This window comes from Mercenaria mercenaria, chromosome 13, assembly GCF_021730395.1.
Source record: "Mercenaria mercenaria strain notata chromosome 13, MADL_Memer_1, whole genome shotgun sequence".
Lineage (NCBI taxonomy): Eukaryota > Metazoa > Mollusca > Bivalvia > Venerida > Veneridae > Mercenaria > Mercenaria mercenaria.
Genome location: NC_069373.1, coordinates 25,489,095 through 25,507,885, shown reverse-complemented (window position 1 = coordinate 25,507,885; position 18,791 = coordinate 25,489,095). Strand labels below are relative to the sequence as shown.

At 36.4% G+C, this 18,791-nt stretch overlaps 1 protein-coding gene across 7 annotated transcripts in view; it reads left to right on the top strand.

Moving 5' to 3' along the window:
- The window catches only part of LOC123529306 (DNA repair protein RAD52 homolog), a 199,916-nt gene that overhangs the window by 169,148 nt on the left and 11,977 nt on the right, over positions 1-18,791 (top strand). For 5 of the 7 annotated variants that reach the window (XM_045309585.2, XM_045309583.2, XM_053521361.1 and 2 more), the window contains one exon: positions 15,191-15,340. The exons of the other annotated variants lie outside the window; for them this stretch is intronic. In XM_045309585.2, the coding sequence (XP_045165520.1) occupies positions 15,191-15,340 (150 nt within the window). The remainder of the gene's footprint in view (positions 1-15,190; positions 15,341-18,791) is intronic. 7 annotated transcript variants of the gene reach the window in all.

Below are 18,791 nucleotides of genomic sequence, written 5' to 3'. Positions count from 1 at the left end.
AAGACGTTAAGGGTTTCTAATTTCTTGTCCCTCGGTCGTGTTTCCAATGTCATTTGATACATATGAAAATCTTTATATTTCCCTGGAAGTTTGTTTCTGGTAGGTCCTTTTGTCTTTGACTCTTTCTCTCTGTGTATTTCGACATCTACTGCCACTGTTTCTTCAGGTCTTACCGCTTTTCCTTTAGGTTTTTCAGCTTTGTCCTCGGACTTCTTTTTCTCAGTAACATTGACCTCTGTATCATTTGAATCTATGATGTCAGGTTCATCCTCTATGATGGTAGGCGTTTCTTCATCTTCTACTATGTCAGTTTCTGCACCACCCACTTCTTCCATATGATCTTCAGATATTTCCTCTGTTTCAGATACACCTAGTACCACATCCGCTTCTGTGCCATCAGTACATGCTTCCTTATGTACTTCTACCTTGTTGTCTTTGACCTTCTGGTTATCAATCTGATCACCTGGTCTAATGACTTTTTCTGCCATCGCCTTACTTCTTCCTGTTTCCATCAGATGTGCATCTTTCTTTACTTGCAAATCTTTGTTTCCACTCTTCATGGGGGTGTCCCCACGATGATATGTATGTACAACATAGTCATCTTCTGAATCTTCATTGTCTGATGAATCTTTATCATCTTTCCCTTCATCCACAATCTTCTTCTCCTGCACTGGTTTTGTTGTCCCATCAATTTCCTTCTTTGGTATGTGTTTTCGTGGTTTTGGTACTGGTGTCCAATCTATGGTACTTCCATCAACTTCTTTAGTGTTGATCAGTAATAGGTGGTTCCTATGTATTACCTTTTCTATTCCATCTTTGGATTTGATTCTGAAAACTGGAATATCTGATCTTATCTGCTGCAATACAACATATGGTTGGTCTTCATACTTGTCAGCTATCTTGTGCTTCCCATCATGCTTAAAAATCCTGACTAGTACTGTGTCGCCCTCTGATATCTTTGAAGCTTTTGCCTTCTTGTCATATTGGGTTTTCTGCTTGCTTCTTGTTTTCTCTGTATATTTCTGTGCTATTTCTTGGGTTTCTTTCATCTGTTTCTTTAAGTCTTCCAAATATTCTCTTGCGGTCTTGTTGGTTATATCCGATTCATCTAGTATCGATTCAAATGTTGAATCTATTGGAAGTTTCGGAGCCCTACCAAACATCAATTCGAACGGTAACATCTTTGTACTTTCGTGTTTAGTACAATTGTATGCATATGTCAGGGATGGTATGTAATCTTTCCAGTTTGGTTTCTGATTTGGTTCCAATGTCCCTAGCATGTTAAGTAAAGTTTTGTTCCATCTCTCTGTGCAACCATTACCCATAGCATGGTACAGAGTAGTTCTAGTTTTCTTTACGCCCATGATTTGACAAAGTTCTTTTATAAGCTCTGACTCGAAATTGGCTCCTTGGTCACTGTGTAGCTTTGTTGGGATTCCATAGTGGACGATGAAATTTTTATATAGAGCATTGGCAGTTGTTTTAGCCGTCTGATTTTTTGTTGGTATCGCAAGGGCTTACTTTGTAAAATGATCTGTTATCACTAAGATGTTTCCGTATCCTTTTGATGGTTCATAAGTTAGATAATCCATGGAGACAAGTTCTAAAGGGTATGTTGATACAATGTTGACAAGTTCTGATTTGCTGTTGGTACTTGATTTTCTTCTTTGACATCTCTCACATTATGAGACCCACTTTTCTACATCTTTTGCCATACCTGGCCAAAAGTAAGGCTCCCTTAATAGCGACAATGTCCGATTGCATCCTGGATGCCCAATATGATTGTGTAGACCAGTAAGAACATCTGTTCTGTAGTATGAGGTTTCCTTCTCCATCTTCAATTCTCTGTACAGAACTCCGCTCTTCATAATGAATGAGTCAAAATGTTTCCTCATATAAAAATCTTCCTTTGTGTGGCACTGACACCTATCTGGTAAAAATGTATCTATTACTGCCCTGCGCCATCTCTCTATCAAAAGATCTGCTCTCTGTAGTCTTCTTATTTCTCTATATTCAATCTGGACTAAGGGTACTCTTGGTTCTTCAGTCACTTCTACTGTATGTTGCAAACTGGTATGATGTCTATGTATAGATTGCAAGTCATGGAGTTGCAGATGGCTTTTACTGTAGAATTGTCCATAAAGCAAATGTCACCATCTTTTGTATCTATGCTTGGTAGTCTGCTCATTACATCAGCATCTGTGTTTTTGTGGCCTGCTCTGTACTTAATGTCAAAGTTATATTCACCTAATGCAGAGGCCCATCTGTGTCCTGTTGCGTCTAGCCTTGCTGACGTAAGTATATATGTTAATGGATTGTTATCCGTTAGCACTGTAAAGTGTTGAACAGCTAGGTAGACTTTAAATTTCTCAGTCACAGCCCACTTCAAGGCGAGAAATTCCAACTTGAATGCGGAGTAATTCTTTTCCGACTTTGTCAAAGAACGACTGGAGACATAGAGTCAAAAAACTTTACAGGAATGTTGGTCAGCATGTGTAGTTGTGCACCTGGGGTTTCACGTCCGGATTCATTCAGACTTCTAGAAGTTATGGCCCCTGACTTTGTAAAAATTGGTCATTTTAATGTTGTGTCGCGCCTAGCTCCAAAAGTGTATGACATAGAGTCACAAAACTTTACAGGAATGTTGGTCAGCATGTGTAGTTGTGCACCTGGGGTTTTGCGTCCGGATTCATCCAGTCTTGTAGGAGTTATTGCCCCTGATTTAGTAAAAAATTGGTCATTTTAATGTTGTGTCATGCATAGCTCCAAAAGTATTTGACCTAGAGTCACCAAAGTTTACAGGAATGTTGGTCAGCATGTGCAGTTGTGTACCTGGGGTTTCGCATCCGGATTCATTCAGTATTGTAGGAGTTATAGCCCCTGACTTAGTTAAAAATTGGTCATTTTAATGTTGTGTCGTGCATAGCTCCAAAAGTATTTGACCTAGAGTCACCAAAGTTTACAGGAATGTTGGTCAGCATGTGCAGTTGTGCACTTGCGGTTTTGCTTCCGGATTCATTCAGTTGTGTAGGAGTTATGGCCCCTGACTTAGTGAAAAATTGGTCATTTTAATGTTGTGTTGCGCGTAGCTCCAAATGTATTTGACCTGGAGTCACCAAAGTTTACAGGAATGTTGGTCAGCATGTGTAGTTGTGCACCTGGGGTTTTGCATCCGGATTCATTCAGTATTGTAGGAGTTATGGCCCCTGACCTGGGAAAAAATTGTCATTTTAATGTCATGCAGTGGGGGCATCTGTGTCCCATGGACACATTTCTAGTTTGAAAATGAATCGATGTGTTTCTGAAGCAGATCTCTTATTTGTTTATTTTGTTGTTCAGTCAAGTTGTTTTTGTCATCTATTGTGATCTTATCTAAGATATTCTTTTCAGCATTCTGTTTCTCTATCTCATCCGTCAAGTCTTGCTCTATTTTAATGGGCTGTAACTTGCAAATAGTTGCTCTTGGAGAGATAACTACACTATTTGTTGTTAAATTGGATAGGGTAACGTAGTGTTGTCTGTTCTTTCCGCCATTGTAGTTGACTATTCCTGGTGTTATGTCTATGTACTCTGGTAATGTGCTATCTTCAGATTCATGTATGATGGCTGTTGCTCTACCATATTCCAACTCTTTGTCTGTTTCTGTCAATATGTCCTTGGACTCATTTGGGCCTAGTATTATCTTGTTGATTTCCGCACATCTTATGAGTGCTATCCTGTTCTTGTGTTCTTAAGTTCTTTCTCTCTCATTGATATGCATCTAAATGAAAGGTACCATGGTGTGTGTAATTTGGCCTTCTGTAAATACTGTTCTCCAAAACTCTGCTTACATTCTTCAAGTAATTCTGTCAAAATATTTGTCCCAATAATTACTGGAGTTTTAAATGAATACTTGCTATACAGTGTAACTAGAAATAAACAAGTATGTGTAGATGCATTGGGTAAACCCTGAGTCACTGTCATGTCAATCTCTATATATCCTTCATAAGGTAGTTTGTTTCCATCAGCACATTCTACATGTAAAATATCTGAAAGCGGTTTTATTTCTATGTTGCTAAACTGTTCCTCATAGAAAGATTTTGATATGGCGCTGATGCAACTTCCAGTATCTATGAGTGCTGAAGTGATGACACCTGCTAAATCAATTTGAACTTCGTTTGTGTCTCCTACTAATTTAGGATCTCTTAACTTTATTGCCTGCCCGCTTAGCTCAGTAGGTAAGAGCATTGGTCTACGGATCGCGGGGTCGTGAGTTCGATCCTCGGGCTGGGCGTATGTTCTCCGTGACTATTTGATAAACGACATTGTGTCTGAAATCATTAGTCCTCCACCTCTGATTCATGTGGGGAAGTTGGCAGTTACTTGCAGAGAACAGGTTTGTACTGGTACAGAATCCAGGAACACTGGTTAAGTTAACTGCCCGCCGTTACATGACTGAAATACTGTTGAAAAACGGCGTTAAACCCAAAACAAACAAACAAAACTTTATTGTCCATATTAATGGTGCTTTTGTTTGATCCTGCAACAAAAGCACCTACTCTTTTAGGCAGTTTCTCATAAGATGTCCAGTCTGATTACAATTAAAACAACGACGAGGTGATAAAATGTTGGTGGCTACTGGACGTTGAGGTTCATACTGTTCAGTTCCACGTCCTTGACCTCTATATGGTCTGTTCCCTCTACCTCTAAATACTTGTCCAGGCTCTATATGCTTTGGCTCCTCTGTTGAAACTGTAGTGCCTTGGTGATCTTTGATATTGTTGTTGATTAAGTTGCTCCTGTAATTCATTCTTCTCTTTCTCTATCTTGTCGATTCTGGCATTCAGTTTCTCAAGTAAGTCCTTCACCTTTCAGGTTATTTTCCTTCAATCGAGTAAGTATCAGGTCAATTCTTTCTAGATGTTCTTCATAAGTCTCCAAGAAGATGATAAGGTCATCAAAATAAATGAAAGAGTATCTGTTTATAAAACGCTTTCTCTTTGATAATTACAGTAAGAAACTTGGTCACAAAGTGAAACATTTTCAGTCTATATTTGGGTATACTTGCTTGACAATTAGATCAACTCATTAGTTACTTATTTAATTATTCCTTCAGTTAAATAGAATTAAACAGATTATTCTATTATTTAATTTCTGGTATATTTTTATGAAATTTGCAGCTGTATCTTACATTTACTTAGAATATTGATTTAAAAAGGTGATGTGATGAGAAATTGTGTACAGACGGAAGGACGACAGACTACTGACACAGAGTGATTTGAATAGCCTAATAGGCTAAAAACACCATTATCATTATAAACAAACGATCTGAAAAAAAAGTTTTTCATGACACAAATTTTTATCCTTCTGCTGTCTGTTTCATACATCAGTTCCCACGTGATGCTGGTGATATTTGCTCTATATGCCTTTCAAGTTGCCGATCTATTTATTTTTATAGCGATATAAGACCATTTTGTGTTGATTCGCCGTAAAACCCAACTCACTCACTCACTATTTTTTTAGCTCTTTGTTCATACATGCCATATCTCATGCCGTGAGACTTTTTCTCCCGTATTTTCAGATGCCATATCTCCCGCCGGGAGACTTTTTCTCCCGTATTTTCAGTATATCTCCCGGTCTCCCACCGGGGCATGAAAACCTCCCGTAAAAAAATAAATTCAGAAAAAAAGTCCTCTGTCGAAAAATCGTATCTCGGACCCAATGTAGACCTTTAGAAAATACTTGAAATTCAATATCGAGTAGCCTGGAAATACTCTTCAAACATAATTTTGATAGTTGTCTATAATCCCTAGCTTGTTTACTGAGAGATACATGCCTACTGTCACCATCTGCAAACAATTAACCATTTAATCTTGCCCATAGGCACTTGTAAACATGTGCATTCAAAATTTTAGACTGATTCAATAACATCAAAGTCGCTGATCCGTAGTTTTCAAAACAATATGTAAACCAGTCTTAAAATTACGTCATTTTACCGCCACCTGCCAAAGTGTATTTTCGTTTTCGCTGACCTCAATATTTATCAAGCCATCAGAAGATGAAACAGGTTAGTGCTAACACCGAGTTCATGCTTCTCAATTTAAATACTTGCACAACATGCAAAAAATCAACCACGATTTAACAAAAATTGGCGAGTTAATGTCAGACTACACAGAATTTCGGTCAAACATGAATTCGGATAAGTGAATTTTATGAAATAAATTGCAATTCATACTGCCCAAAGAATTGGCTGCCATTCCTTTGTGATATTGTCATGTTGCAATGTAGTTTTAATCTAAATATGGACAATCCAGCAATAGAACGACTTTTATTTTTGTTTTAACAACTTCATTTCTGAACTGCCCTTAAAAGACTGTTTTGACATGATATCTCCGCAATCTTTTGAGTATTGTATGCTTAAACATGTCAAAAAGATCACTCTCTCCAGATGCAGAAGCATCAACACATAAAGCAAAAACGAAGTTCCTGGTTCAATCTTTCATGGAATTCTGAATTTCCTTGGATTAATTAAAGTGCTGTAAGTAATAATCATGCATTCTGTACACAACTGTTGGTTCCACTCATCAATTCAATATAGAAAACTTGATGATTTTTTCAAGAAAATGGCTATTTAGCACTTAAAAATGAGGGAATAAAAGTCTCCCTTATTTTTACCCAAATCTCCCTTAAAAAAAGCCCTGTTTAGGCAAATCTCCCTTAGGCCTCAACAAATTAAAAAGTTGTTCATCGGATTTGCCGCTCGTATATTTTCAGAAACACAAAAAAAATAGGTTATTAATAAAACCCGGCCCGGCCCGGCCCAAACCACGGAAATAGCCGATTCCGATTGTACGGAAACCACCGGAAACTTACGGACGGAAGGCTAATATAATTACGAATGATATCGTGTCCATATCGACTTACATATTTAGAATTTAGTTAAAAAAAAAAACACTGAACTTTATGATGCCCGCGAGGAACTTCTTTGATGAATGGGTTAAGACTGTGTTCTTTCTGGTTGCAAAAACGTCTTAATATAATTTGTAAACTTGTACACAGGAAGTCGTTATACATAGCGTTGTTTTGACGAGCCTTCTAATTAGTTCCCGATATTTTGTATCGTTATCATTATATACTATTTTATAATTACGTTTTGTCCAAAAAATTGTTATATTTCGAAGAAAGGATATCCTCTCGGGCCTCAAAGAGTTTTTGTTTCCCCTGTGCATTCCCAAAGCCTAAATAATTCTTTGTGTCCGGTAACATGCCTAAAAATAGTTAGTAAATAGGCAGGTTTTTTTTTATGATACTTTTTTGTTCAATGAGACTTTACAGAAATTATTTTTATGTCAAAAAAAGAAAGAAAATGATGTGAATTTATCGGCCTGTTAAAGCGATATCAAGTCGATAAATTCGCCCGAGGTTGATGTTGCTTTTATCAGGCCGATAAATCCACATATGAGCCACGCCATGAGAAAACCAACATTGTCTATTGCGATTAGAGAAACCGTTAGCAAACAGCATGGATCCTGACCAGACTGCGCGGATGTTGGTTTTCTCATGGCGCGGCTCATATCGACCTCACCAAAAGGCAATTATTGTATAATATCACATGCGCAGAAATTGTTTTGCGCACGAGATATAAAAACGCTTGTAAATAAGATATATTATTCAAGTTAAACTAATGGGAAAATTGCATTGGACATTGTGTGGGGTATAATACTTTAACATCTGAATTGCACACATTTGTAATCCATGCATTGAAATGTTTATTTTAAAAAACAAAAAGTTAACAATATGTGAATAGTTGTATAAGCATAGGCTGAAATAGTTCGTAGTCCGACCAGACCGGGTTTTCTTTTTAATTCTGTGTTAAAAAGATATGCTAGTATTATTTCAAATATAAAAGAAAGAAATCAAAAGTTAAATAATCTAAAACAAAGAAAAACGTTAGCAGTAAATTGTTAAACACGAAGTTATTCTATCATACGCTCCATTTCCATATACATATTTACTTTTTTTATTGTTTGTTTTAAACAGACTGAGGCATGATGGGGGGGTCGGGTTGAAAATTTGCGACGATTTTATATTTTATACTCAAGTTCATTCATTCTACAATTACTGTAACTCCGGTATCATCTCCTACATATACCGGTTTTTTAAAGTAAATCATAGATTATCATTTGAGAAATTTTATGATTTTTTTTCAGTTTCTGTAATCAGGAACAAGACTTTTCATAGAGTTATACTCTTCGGAAATGTTTACTTGATACTTTTATGAAATTTTGTAAATGTCTCCCTTTAATATGAAAAAATGTAAAAAGTGGACTATTTTTTTAGCTTTGATATAATTTATAGTTTTATATTCAAATTTGAATACTTCAACAACCTGAAACAAATGGCAAGTATGAAAACAGCGCATAGCTTCGAAGTTCATCTATTTTCGATCTGTCTTGGTCCGAGATAGGCAAAAGGAGTATAATAATAATTTCATAAACTTACATTTCTAATTAATTTTCGCAAAATGTGTACTTATCAATGCAAATCTTTGACAACCTTAAAATGAGAGTGTTTATATTCATATGTTCCCTAAGGCAATATATTTTTATTAAATTAATACTTAATATGCTAAAACGCTATCTTGGTCGGGCAACCAAATTTCATAAATACTTCCAGTGCACGGTATAGACCCTTTCGCTGTACTACACAACCTAGTGTCACATCGTTAGGTGTGAAATAACGACGCACCATTAACTAGCCTGTCCAGTTCTGTTGAGTGAAAGTATCCTGCAAACTGCTATCTCGTGTCTGTACGGTACCGACTGCCGAACGTATTACTTCTTTGATTGAATGTGATTCAAATATCTTGTTATTTTAGGTCTTTGCTTATGTCAAGTGCAATACTTCATCAAACATACGTATCATCAATATAAAATACTTTGCTTCTACTTTTATAATAATAAAATAAAATATACATAAATTTGCCTTTATTAAGATGACGGTATTACCATTCGTAATTATATTAGCCTTCCGTCCGTAAATTTTCGGTGGTTTCCGTACAATCGGAATCGGCTATTTCCGTGGTTTGGGCCGGGCCGGGCCGGTCCGGGTTTTATTAATAACCAAAAAAATATTTTTTTTTGTTTTTGGCTTGCGCTCGCCCCATTGAAAAAAATCAATCCAAAATTTTTTGTGGCGCTACTTTTTACGGACGTAAAAGTGTATAAATGCTTATACTTCTAGTCCCAGATTGTTCTCAAATGGATTTTAATCAAAATAAATACATACTACGCACACATCGTCTATAATAAATCATAATACTTATATTTAGTTGCATTAAAGTTATTTCCCCTTTATGCAGTTACACCATTTTCTTCAAATCATACTACAAAAATCGATTTATTGAAAACTGGATGAAGAAAAACATACTAATTTGTTTGATAACATCAATCTACATTATTTTGGTAAGGATAAATACTTATTGATGCATGTCACTTATCTGTTTTCTGTTTTTTTCCTTTCCAAATGATCAGCATTTGTATACGAAAGTTGGTGGGGTAAGGAATTTACATTACGAGTTGTTTTCAGGACAGTTTTGATTTTCAAATTTTCCAATCATTTAGTAGACTAATGTTAATGCACGTTAATCTCCATTTCAGACTTTAATTGAGACTTTGTTTCAACAAATTTAATATGTTATGAAAGTTTAAAGTTAGAAAAAAGAGCTGTACATAAGACATCATGCTCGACTTTTCTAAATCAGAGCTTTGCCAGTAAAGGGGCATAATAGTCAGAAGCTATCAAAGTACAGAGCTATTGGTCATTATATAAAACTTAATTAACCTTTAGCATGCTAGATAAATTGTGGTCTGCTGGAAATGTCGTCTGCTAAAATTGTAAAGTTCATTCAATTTGCTCCAAAATTGGAAGAAATATTGTCAGAGTAGCAAACAGCTTGGAACCTGATCAGACGCCGATTTAATCGGCGTCTGATCTGGTTCCAAGCTGTTTGCAAAGGCTGTTTAATTCGCCTGCAGCAGGCTAAGGGTTAAAAATATTCTATGTTAAAAAGGGGCATAACTCTGTCTAGATTCAGACTTAAGAGTATTGTTTCTCCTGGTGTAGACTTTGACAGTAAATAACTGTTCTAAGTTTCAAATCAGAAGCTTTAATAGATCTAGCAACACTCACATAGATATTTGATGTATCAAAAACTTTTTAAAGTCAGCTAAGAATGCTACATTTTCATAGCAGTAAATACTCGATTCGATATTTGATTACATCTTGTACTGTATGACAATGTTATTACCTTTTTTCAGGAGTTCGCTTTGTTGTGCATCTGCAGGTTAGATTTTCTCAATCCCTGGGGACTTACTTTTTAATTTAAAAGGGCTATACATTCTATTTTAAGGTTTTTATTAGTCAGTCAAGAGCCAAATGAAGACAAATATATTTCTTCGCTCTTCGCTCGCTCCTGATTTTCTCAAAAACCAAAAAAAAAATATTTAAATTATTTTTTCGCTCGCCGTCTCAAATTTTTCAGAAAAAAATCCGATGAACAACTTATCAATTTGGTGTGGCCTTATTGACCGTCTGAAAATATGGCATGTATGTTTGTTATGTCCAAAATCTTCAGTCGAAAACCATACACTTTAAAGTAGAACAACCAACAGTTTTCACATGAATATCTATACAATATAACAATTAGAAAAAATAGAAATTAGAAAAAAAAGTATTAAAATTTTCTAGTGTTTTAGAGGAAAACCACATATTTCTTCTTGGGAATTCAAATCTATTCCCTTAGAAACCTGCTGTCTTGAAAATATATTTGCTCTCAACATAATATACTTAGAAGATGCTTTTGTAGAAAAGCGCATGTCTCCCCCAATGCATAGTCGTATAGGCAAAAAGTCAATAGGGGACAGGAACAAAAGTCAAACAAACACTGATGGTTGGCTGCAATAAGGATCATCTTTGACATTGACCTAGTGACCTACTTCCACATTTTTGAAGGTACAGGCTTCAAATTTGGACAACATGCATGGTTTTATGTTCCGAAATGCAATTTGTCCTGGATTTTGACCTAGTGACCTACTTTCACATTTCTCAAGTTACAGCCTCCAAATTAGGACCACGTGCATAGTTTTGTATACCGAAATGAACTGAGCTTGATCTTGACCTAGCGATCTACTTTCACATTTCTCAAGCTACAGCCTTCAAATTTAGACCACATGCATAGTTTTGTGTACTGAAATGAACTTTGATCTTGAGTTTGACCTAGTGACCTACTTTCACATTTCTCAAGCTACAGGCTTCAAATTTGGACCTCATGCGTAGTTTTGTGTTCTGAATTGAAATTTGACCTTGATTTTTACTTGGTACCTACTTTCACATTTCTCAAGCTACAGCCTTCAAATTTGAAGCACATGCATAGTTTTGTGTACAGAAATGAACTTTGACCTTGAAATTTATCTAGTGACCTACTTTCACATTTCTCAAGCTACAGCTTTCTAATTCAGACCACATGCATTCTACTGCATGCACAGTTTTGTGTGCCGAAATGGACGCGCCTAGCTCAAGTATTATTTAATATATCTTGATGAAACCTTGCATAAGTCTTTATCATAACATGAACTTGGGCACCTCCTATTTATGTCTCCCCCAGGAGACAAATTGTTTTTGCCCTGTCCGTCCGTCTGTCCGTCCGTCACACTTCATTTCCGAGCAATAACTAGAGAACCATTTGACCTAGAACCTTTAAACTTCATAGGGTTGTAGGGCTGCTGGAGTAGACGACCCCTATTGTTTTTGGGGTCACTCTGTCAAAGGTCAAGGTCACAGGGGCCTGAACATTGAAAACCATTTCCGATCAATAACTAGAGAACCACTTGACCCAGAATGTTGAAACTTCATAGGATGATTGATCATGAAGAGTAGATGACCCCTATTGATTTTGGGGTCACTCCGTCAAAGGTCAAGGTCACAGGGGCCTGAACATTGAAAACCATTTCCGATCAATAACTAGAGAACCACTTGACCCAGAATGTTGAAACTTCATAGGATGATTGATCATGAAGAGTAGATGACCCCTATTGATTTTGGGGTCACTCCATCAAAGGTCAAGGTCACAGGGGCCTGAACATGGAAAACCATTTCCAATCAATAACTAGAGAACCACTTGACCCAGAATGTTTAAACTTCATAGGATGATTGTGCATGCAAAGTATGACCCCTATCGATTTTGGGGTCACTCCATTAAAGGTCAAGGTCACAGGGGCCTGAACATTGAAAACCATTTCCAGTCAGTAACTTGAGAACCACTTGACCCAGAATGTTGAAACTTAATAGGATGATTGATCATGCAGAGTAGATGACCCCTAACGATTTTTGGGTCACTCTGTGAAAGGTCAAGGTCACAGGGGCCTGAACATTGAAAACCATTTCCGGTCAGTAACTTGAGAACCACTTGACTCAGAATGTTGAAACTTCATAGGATGATTGGTCATGCAGAGTAGATGACCCCTAACGATTTTAGGGTCACTCTGTTAAAGGTCAAGGCCACAGGGGCCTGAACATGGAAAACCATTTCCGATCAATAACTTGAGAACCTCTCGACCCAGAATGTTTAAACTTCATAGGATGATTGTTCATGCAGAGTAAATGACCCCTATTGTTTTTGGGGTCACTCCGTTAAAGGTCAAGGTCACAGTGGCCTGAACATTGATAACCAGTTCCGATCAATAACTTGAGAACCACTTGACCCAGAACGTTGAAACTTCATAGGATGATTGAACATGCAGAGTAGATGACCCCTATTGATTATGGGGTCAGTCTATTAAAGGTCAAGGTCACAGTGGCCTGTTCATTTAAAATCATTTTTTGGAAATAACTTGAGAACCACTTGACCTACAATGTTGAAACTTAATAGGATGATTGGACATGCAGAGTAGATGACCCCTATTTATTTTGAGGTGACTTGATCAGTGGTCAAGGTCACAGGAGCCTGAACAGTGACTTGAGAACCACTAGGCCACGAGTGTTGAAATTTAGCGGGATGACTGGACATGCCAAGTAGATGATCCCTATTGCAGCCAACCATCAGTGTCTCTTTGACTTTCGCTCCTGACCCCTATTGACTTCTTGCCATTAGGACTTTGCATTGGGGGAGACATGCGCTTTTTTACAAAAGCATTTTCTAGTTTTAGACTGGTTCTGCCCCCTATTTTCAGAGTTTTTGCCCCTGAAATGGTCAAAAATGCACATTTTCACCTTGTGACGCACCTACCTCAAAAAGTATTTAATATAACTTGATGAAACCTTGCATGAGTCTTGATCATGACACGAACTTGTGCACCTTCTATTTTTAATCTGGCTCCGCCCCCTATTTTCAGAGTTATTGCCCCTGAAATAGTCAGAAATGTACATTTTCACCTTCTGACATAGTTACCTACTCTAGTCTTGAAATTTGGAACATTCAAAAATGGTTCAATGGTGGGCACCAAGATCAAGGAATAAATTTATGATTGGAAGTCTGAGAAATCAACAGTTGTCGTTCGCAAATTGGACCTGATTCAGTTTATTAATTACGTTCCGGCCGTATTGCCAGCATACATGTCAAGTTTCCCGGATAGTCCGGGAGTTTCCCGGATTCAGACCCAATTTCCCGGACATACGGAAAACTTAGATATCTCCCTGAAAATCATTTTGCCATAATAAACATACCTTTAGTGTAATTTTGGACAGATGCCAGCCTTAACCAGACACTTTTTACATTCCAGTGGCCAAAATTCCAAGCATCAAATATTAAATCGCTAATTACACACTGTGGCTGACTAATTTATCACTCTATCCATAAAAGTTTAACAAGATCAGGCTCTGATGACATCAGTAGACAGGTGTATGTATGGGCTATTTTTAGATTGTGTTAATTGGCGAGTTTACATAATGTCATGATAATGGAAATTTTAGATGGGAAAATATTTGAATATATTTGAAATTGAGTAGATAAATTGGAGTGATGGGAATCATTACCACCAATGGCAGAAGTGTCAACAACTTGAAATAGGTTTAAACATTTTTTAACAGCTATGATTCTGTATTTTTATTTTCATTTTTATTGAGTAAAAACACTAACTCTAATTTTTTAAAACTATATGAAGTCAAAATGGTGAAACAGATTCATTTTCAATCTATTTTAGCTACTGCTCATGGGTTAAAATTCTAGGAATGTCAAAAAGACCTGCAGATTATTCACTGGGTATACTATTATCCTCTGCTTATTAAAAGATAATAATTGAATAAATTTAAATCAATACTTTTTTGAAAAAAAATGTTTAAACCCTTACCCTGCTAAATTTCTATAATGAACTTGCCCATCTTTCAATTTGGACAGTACCATTAACTGTTAAAAGAGGTGACTGACTGAATGGCATACAGTGCAGATCATGATCAGACTTCAGGTATGTGCAGGCTGATTATGATCTGCTCTGTTCGCAAAGGCAGAATTAATAGTGTCCAGCATGATAAGGATAAAATGCAAATTACAACCTCTGAAACCATTGCCCAAATCAATTAATCAAGTCAGAAAGGATATGGTTTAGATCTAATTTGTTTTACAGTTATATGTTCGACCTTAAATTTCCTAAAAAATGCTGGTCGATAAAACTCCTGGATTTTCATCAAATCTCCTGGATTTTCAACTGATATCTCCTGGAAAATTGTCCTGGGAACTTGACATGTATGCGCCAGTATAATACATTAATAAGCGTCTGTTGATTTGATCACAAATGATCAAGTCAGCAAACACTTCAATAGGATAACGTGGCGAGATTATCTCCTGTTGCCATTCTGTGTATTTTATACTTCTTTGGACATAATAAGTAGTGCAATATTGCTTATAACATCCATCTTATTTTTCGGCATTACACATGATGGCAGTATATCAACTGGCTTCAGACAATTTTTCCAGAATTACAAATGGAATTCAAAAAGATTTGCCTGGCACATAGCATATAAACTTTGTGCAGATACCTAAGGGCCTGAAAATCCAGTTAATTTTACAAAATAGAAGAAATGAGCAGTACTTTCCCCATGGGTCTCTTGTTTCATCTTGTTAATTAAAAAGGAAATACTATCTTTCTTTTTAGTTTGAGGTATTTTTATCATGCTGCAGTTGAAAAGAGGTTTCTATCATGAAATATCTTTATGTCAGGTATGCCTGTAGCAACATCTACTCCAGCATTCAATCCTCCTCAGATGTCTAGTTCAGCCTCAAATGATCAAAGGTTTAGTGCTGGTTTTTCTGGAGTTCAATCCATTAACAAATATCAGGATGAAGGACTTGTTGCAGAGGACAATTTTGGTGAGAAGACAATTTTTCATAAGTCTTCTTTATTAATCCCCCGCCGTGGCTGAGGGGTTATAGGAATGGTCTGTGTCCGTCCTTCCGTCCGTCCGTGCCCGCCAAATGATGGTTAAGTGACTTCATAACGGTACTTTCTCTTTGATGTCATTCATTCCGTTCTGTTTATGTGACCTTTTTCTTTTTATGTGACTGATAGAACAATAGAGAGAACAATGGGGGTGTCACATGAATACCGTTTCGTTAGAACGTCCGTCCTTCCGTCCGTAACAAAATCGTGTCCGGTCCATATCTCCTAAACCCCTTAAAGGATTTTCATGAAACTTGGGTCAAATGATCACCTCATCAAGACGATGTGCAGAACCCATGAGTCATCCTTGTCGGTTCAAGGTCAAGGTCACAACTCAAGGTCAAAGGTTTGAGCCTGCCATTTTGTGTCCGCTCTATATCTCCTAAACCCCTTGAAGGAATTTTATAAAACTTGGGTCAAATGATCACCTCATCAAGACGATGTGCAGAACCCATGAGTCAGCCATGCCAGCTCAAGGTCAAGGTCACAACTTGGGGTCAAAGGTTTGAGCCTTCCATTTCGTGTCTGCTCTATATCTCCTAAACCCCTTGAAGGAATTTTACAAAACTTGGGTCAAATGATTACCTCATAAGAACGATGTGCAGAAATTATGAGTCAGCCATGTCAGTTCAAGGTCAAGGTCACAGCTAAAATCAAAGGTTTACCCTGTCACTATCCATAGCAGTGGCGGGGGATTTAGCTGTCTTTCAGACTGTCTTGTTTTTAACAGGAGACAATGTTTGTGAATAATATTATGTTTTCCTGATTAGATTATCTCCCTTGTAACAAGTAAATACAGTGTTACATTAGGACCATTGTTCCCTGTAGACTGAAAAGGTATGCTATGATACAATGCAATGATGAAAAAGTACAATGTTAAGGAGTGATAATTCAATACCAAAAAGTGAAATTACAATGTATAGATGCAATACTAACATAGTATTTTAGCTTTGTGTTTTCACATAGTTTTATGACTCTACTTATTGGCAAAATTATGAAAGTATAGTAGTTTCATGTTAATATCACACTTCTTCATCATAGTTTTGCTTTTTCACATCCTATTTTTGCATTGCAGTGTCATAATTTTACCCTTAGATCAAGGGGCAATAATGCAACGATACGATGATAAGAAATGTAAAAAAGATGCATAAGTGTAATATTGATATTGTGTCTTTGCTTCATGTTTCTCATTTTCTACCATGTAGTTGGTACCTTTTATGGGTGCCAGGGTTAAAAATAGAAAAACCTATAAACATCTTGTTCTCATTCAATGGATCTTCATCCAACTTAGTCTCTGGCATCATCATAAGGCTGTCTCTCAATTTTGTTCAAATTGGTGCATACAATACCCTATTAGGGGCTGATTCAGTTAATAGAAATAAATCTTACACACTTCTCACAAACCACTTGATTCGTCAAACTTGGTCTATACAAAGATTATTCAAATTATTCTTATTGGTCAAAAAACATGGCCACCAGGGGCCATAGTCATTTTTTCCTGTATGTATATAGCTTAAACTTAAAAAAAAAAAAAAATCTTGTATGCAACTGCTGGCCTGATTTTATCTTAATTTCACACAAATGGGCCTTGTGTGACCCTCTACTTAGATTGTTCAAATTATTCCCAATTGTCAAAATATGTGGGCGCCAGTGGGTATGGACACTTTTGTCTATATCAATATAGTAGTAACTAAATATTTCCTTGTGTGAAACTGCTGGCCTGATTTGAAAATAATTTCAAAAATGGTCCTTGTTCCCAACGGAGGCAAATGTCTGCGTTAAACACAATTGAAATATTGAAATACAGACAACAGATATTTAATTCTATTCAATAAAAATCACTAACAATCAAATAAAGATAGAAAATACGTTGGCTTTACCTTTTTTTTTTCAGTTTTTGAAATCGAAAGTAGGTTGTCAGAATGTCTGCTCGCGATGTCTAAATGCCAATTTTCCATGAACTTTACTCTTAATTCATTTTAACAAGAGGTAATGTCATGTTTTCTATCTTTAGTGATTTTTATTGATTAAAATTAAATATCTGTTGTGAAACTGCTGGCCCGATTTTAAAATAATTTAACAAAAATGGTCTTTGTGTGACCCTCTACTAAGATTATTCAAATTATTCGGATTCATCAAAAAACATGGCAGCCAGCGGGCGTGGTCATTTTTCCCTATATATATATAGTGGAAAAATCTTCTTGTGTGAAACTGCTGGCCTGATTTTAAAATAATTTTGCACAAATGGTCCAAGTGTGACACTTTTTCCAAGATTGTTGAAATTATACCGATTCGTCAAAAAACATGGCTGCCAAGGGGGCGTGGTCACTTTTCCCTATATGTATATAGTAGTAATTTTAAATATCTTCTTGTATGAAACTGCTGGCCCAATTTTAAAATAATTTTACACAAATGGTCCTTGTGTGACCTTCTACCAAGATTATTCAAATTATTTTGATTCGTCAAATAACTTAGGTGTCAGAGGTTGTGGTTACTTTTCCCTGTATATGTATATAGTAGAAACATTAAAAATCTTCTTGTGTGAAACTGCTGGCCCGATTTTAAAATAGTTTTATACAAATGGTCCTTGTGTGACCCTTTCCCAAGATTATTGAAATTATTCTGATTCGTCAAAAAACATGGCTGCCAGGGGGCAATTTTTCCTATATGTATATAGTGAAAACTTCTTGTATAAAACTGTTAGCCCAATTTTAAAGTAATTCTACACAAAATGGTCCTTGTGTGACCTTCTACAAATAGTGTTCAAAATTTTTTGATTATTAAAAAAACATGGCCGCCAGAGGGCGTGGTCACTTTTCATCAACACATCTCCTCCAAAACCACTGAATGGATTTCAGTGAAACTTTACACAAATTATTTCTGGGTAGCTCTCTTTTAAAGTTGTTCAAATGGTTCTGGTTCATTGAACATTATGGGTCTTTTTGGTTAGAAATAGGTTTTCAGCTATCAGACTTTAAAAATCTTTCTCTCTAGAGCTTTGATATTTGGCATGTGATATAAGGGTGTGACTCTCTACCATAATTGTCCAAATTATTGCCCTAAGGTAAAAAATGTCCATGCCCCTGTGCGTGACATGTACTTACTGTAGGCTTATATATAAGAAACTTTGAAAATCTTCTTCTCTGAATCAATAATAGGTAGAGTCTTGATATTTGGTGTGTGATATCAGAGTTGTACTGTCTACCATAATTGTTCAAATTATTGCCCTAAGTTCAAAAATGTGTGTGACATGTATATAATATACTTTTGTTAGGCTAACATAGAAGAAATCTAACTTTGTACTTGTACCAGTATGTTACATAAACACACTTGAAGCCTTGTACACAGGTGAGCACTTTACAGTCAGTACCCCTCTTGTTT